The 4,509-nt window shown below is 38.7% G+C and overlaps 1 protein-coding gene across 1 annotated transcript in view; it reads left to right on the top strand.

Annotated features, from left to right (window-relative positions):
- CLHC1 (clathrin heavy chain linker domain containing 1) overlaps positions 1-4,183 on the top strand; it is a 36,564-nt gene extending 32,381 nt beyond the window's left edge. The window contains exons 10-11 of the mRNA XM_006880930.1: positions 1,756-1,935; positions 3,987-4,183. Of these exons, the coding sequence (XP_006880992.1) occupies positions 1,756-1,935; positions 3,987-4,183 (377 nt within the window). The remainder of the gene's footprint in view (positions 1-1,755; positions 1,936-3,986) is intronic.
- Positions 4,184-4,509: the final 326 nt, after the last annotated feature.

The following is a 4,509-nucleotide window of genomic DNA, read 5'->3' as shown; positions in this document are numbered from 1 at the left end:
AGCAACTTGAACTTCCTCCTCCATCACCATAGGCTCTTGCTCATGTTATTTCATGAAATTCCTCTGTGTCAGCCAATTCCTTCTGATACAGTGACTCTGTGTACTCCTTCCATCTTCTTCTTTTTTTTTCCCCCTTCCATCTTCTTTTGATACTTCCTGGATCATTCAACATTCTACCCAAACTATCTTTAAGTATTGCCAGCTGTGGCTTGAAACTGCATATGTAGGTATAAACTATATAGGTCAGAAGTGTGGTTTAAAATGACCTCAGCTGTCAACTAGTGGATCGAACCACATGACATCTTTGGTTTTGGAGCCCCTAAATGATCAAACTTTGGCAACTTCACATGGTCTTACTTCTGATTGAAGTAGCTTTTGCGAGGGAACTCAGATGGCTTAATGGTCGTAAGGAATCTTACTGCCAACCCAAAGGTGTGTGGTTTGACTCCACCAGCTGCTCGACCAGAGAAAGCTGGGCAGTCTCCTCCCTTGAGATTTACTGTACCTGAAAGCCCGCCAGAGGGTCAGCTGTTAGTCAGTTGTGTACAACAAGAAGAATGGCTTCTTAAGGAACCTTGGTGGTGCCGTAGATTAACCATTGGGCTACTAATCAAAAGATTGTCAGTTTGAATCCACCAGCTGTTCCATGTGAAAAAGATAAGGGAGAATGCTTCCATAAAGATTATACTCTTAGTGTCATTAACTCATTACATTAGTCAGTTGTAATTAACGTTACAAAGCAAAATGTAATTAATGTTACAAAGCAAAATGTTTAAGGATGACTGAGTGAAAAGCCACTACGATATGTAAACTTTATCTCGAATAAACTAAATAACTAAAACACAAATCCCAAATTTACCCTCTTTTTAACTATTATTATTATTATTTTGTGTGTACCAATTTTGTGTCAAATCGGATCTGACTGGTACAGGAAGAGATTGCCCCTCCTTCTCCAGCAGAGCATCTGATGGATTCGAACCATACACCTCCGGATTGCAGTGCAGCTTCTTGGCACTAGGCCACCAGAGCTCCCTCAAATTTACCCTCCTGAGTCTCCCTTGGAGCAATTCTCTGCCCTGTTGGGTTTCTGTGAGTGGGAATCCACTTTGGTCTATGGTGGTGGGAAAATGGCTTCTTAAAACCTTTGCTTTTAAATTTGTTAATATTTCATCTTTCAATAGGAAAGATACTAAGCTTGTTTCTGGTGCAAGTGACAGAAACACAAACATCATAATACCCTGTGGAAGTTGGCCCAGAAATAGAAGTACAAATAACAAGATGCAGACAAACATAATGTAGGATTAGGTGGGGTCTTAGAATCTGTCTCCACTTGTAGTACTTTTCATTTGCAGAAATTGAGATCCAAAAAGTTATAGGAGATTTCATTAGAATTCAGGTTTCTTAATTACTAATATATTTATATCACGTTTCTTTTCATGTTAGTCCTTAGGTAACTCTGTGTGTGTGTGTGTGTGTGTGTGCATGTGTATTTGTGCTCTTATCAATTATTCTAATTTATTTTCTTATCAGTTATTTTAAATTTTTCTTATGTTGAGCATGATTGTTTTGGTTGGAGACAGTACCACTGAAATTGGGTTGGAATTAAATGCTGGTGGGGTCTTAGAGGGATTGAATAAGAACTGTTCATCAAAAGATGAACTGTTCATTCAGGCATCGTCTAGTCCCAGATCCCCACTTCCTGACTAACTGACCATCGTAGCATGTGGAAATAGAGCTTCTCATTTTTATTTTCAGCTGATTTACTGCAGCTCATCAGATTATGTCCTCACATTGAATTAATCCAGTGTCTCACAAAAGAATGGAATGGAAAACCACCGTCTCTACCTTTGTGTCTTGTTGTACTTCATCTGTTCTCTGTAGATCTGAAAAAAGTTGGTGTGAAGCTGCTTCAAGAAGTAAATAAATGCGGGAAAGGTAGGTAGAGTGAAAAACTGTGGAAGAATTAGCATTTATGTAGTAGTATAGTTATCGCATGTGATGTGATATACAAAATAGGGCTACTTAGGGACCAGAATGGGAGAAAGGAAGTTTTTCATCACAGTTGAGATACTTGGACCTTGTGGGAAGGAACACAATGATTATGCATACGTTAGCTCAGATCTTTCGTGAGTTCTTTTTCTGACAAAAGTTAACATTAGAAGTCTGTATATGTAAAGATTAAAATGCTGATAATGGTATGTTGACAAAACATGTCAATTCTCGAGGAAATTATAATGAAGAGACAGTCTTTATGACACTTGGGGAAATAGGTCCTAGCTAACGCGATGCTAAAAATGTATACACATTAAAACATGTATATTTAAGGGAGCTCTGGTGGCCTAGTGGCAAGAAGCTGTACTGCAATCCTAGGGGTGTGCATTTCAAATTCACCAGATGCTCTGCTGAAGAAGGAGGGGCCATCTGCTTCTGTACCAGTCAGATCCGACTTGATGGTACACACACACACAAAGAATAATAAAATAAATTTTAAAAAACTCTCTAGGCATATTTAGAAATCCTTTTATGTGTTTTAAATGCTATTTGGGAATAATTGTTTAATTTTTCCCCCTCTACCAAATATGTGCATATTTACATAATATTCTTGGAAACAGGAGTGTCATCCACTTCCTAAATAACATGCCTATGGAAACCTATGAACTCTGATAAATGTTGATGGTTGTAGAGGGGCTTCAGGCCTTTTGTTCATAGGGTCGCTGTGAGTCGTGCTCAACTCAAAGACAATCAGCAATAGCGACAACATAATACCCAGTCTGAACCTCATTCTGCAGAGAAGTCTAAAATAACTAATTAAATTTTAGTGATTTCTTTCTTTACACTAATTATATATAGGAATTTGAGTGGGCAGACTTGATCTTAAATTGCTGTATGGAGCTAATGAAGGAACAGCATTAAATGATCTATAAATTACATGGAAATGTATTTTGGAAAATAATTTTGTATTGTGAAGTTATCATAAAATGTACCAGCTAAAATGTATTGTTTGATGGGAAGAAAAAAATCATAAGAAGAAAATAACTGTGATGACAGTATTATGACAAGAGCGTTTCGTGGAGTCCCAGAACTAACATAGCTAATAGATAAGAAATGAGTTCCAGAGTCACTAAAATTTATTTTCAAAATAAATAATAAAAGAAAAAATTAAAAAAAAACCCAAAAAAGTAAATAATATAATCATTGCTATGTGCCCTTGAGTTTATTCTAACTCTTAGCAACTCTGTAGCCCAAAGTAGAACTCACCGGGTTGCCTCTGAAATAATAGCATTCGATTTCTTTAATAAACAAGATCTTTTCCTTCCTTTAGAAAAGTATTTGTTATAGGATCTCCATCATTTCGAGATTTCTGTCTGGAGATAGCATGAAGGTTTCTCTAAAATTAAAATAATGATCACCTACCTATTGCCTTTGAGTCAGAATCCACTCTAACCTGACTCTTCAGTGGGTTTTCAGAGGCTATAAATTGCACAGAAAGAGATTGCCTATTTTTTTGCCTATGGAGTAGCTGATGGATTTGAACCATCAGTCATTAGGTTGGCAGGACAGCTTTTTACTTGCTAGGCCACCAGAGCCCCTTAAGGTTTACCAGAGAGTTTCTGAACTCCATGAGTGAGCCCTACTAGGGCCTCCATCGAGCATTGAAGGGCAGTGAACACTACTAGGCTGACTGGCCTTCCCTTGCTGGATAGTGTGATTGTGTTTTCTCTGGAGAACGCTGAGCCCACCTGCTTCACTTTCTGTGCTCCTTGTATCCTCCAACGTCTTTTCCTTACCAAGAGTAAGAGTGGAGTGAGAGGCACGGCAGAGGGTTGGACTGAGATAGACTCCACAGTTCACATGTTCTACTGTTAAAATTATAGGAGTAACTGTTGTGAGACGATGTCACTTTCTAGTTGTAAAGAATCATAAACCATGTGTTATGAAAGATAGCTAAGTGCCATACTAGTAATGTTGGATTTTTCCCCCCTCAGATGAAATCGCACATCTTATAATAAGTGATACACTTTGCACCTTAGAAGAGTGGCAAGAAATGGCAAATATTTGTGTCCAGAATGGCTTTGACAAATTATCCAGTGACATCTTATCCAGTCTTCAGTCACAGGCCGTAATATCAGAAATTATTGAAGAAGACAATACGGTCAACCTAATGGAACATGTTTTTTGGTAGTCCCATGCCTCAGCCAGTGGAGGGCGCTGACACAGTAGTTCATGTGGGTGAGCTGGACAAACTGACCTTGGCATAACTGGTAAATAAACCGAGAGTCTGAAGCTCTCAGAAACCACTCGCTGTTCTTCTGTTATGTTGACAGATTTGCCCTTGACAAGTTTATAGGATAGCTCCCTAGCTTTATATCAAACTCATATGTTGTTGTTGGGTGGCGTCGAGTCACTTGCGACTCATAGTGACCCTATATACAAGAGCCCTAAACCCTGCTCCATCCTGTCCCAACCTCACTGTCTCTGACAGGCCCATTCCCATGAGCCCAGTCACTG

Source organism: Elephantulus edwardii, unplaced genomic scaffold (assembly GCF_000299155.1).
Source record: "Elephantulus edwardii isolate Elephantulus edwardi_28Jun2011 unplaced genomic scaffold, EleEdw1.0 scaffold00011, whole genome shotgun sequence".
NCBI lineage: Eukaryota > Metazoa > Chordata > Mammalia > Macroscelidea > Macroscelididae > Elephantulus > Elephantulus edwardii.
The sequence above is the reverse complement of the archived record's forward strand: the minus strand, read 5'-3'. Positions and strand labels throughout refer to the sequence as shown.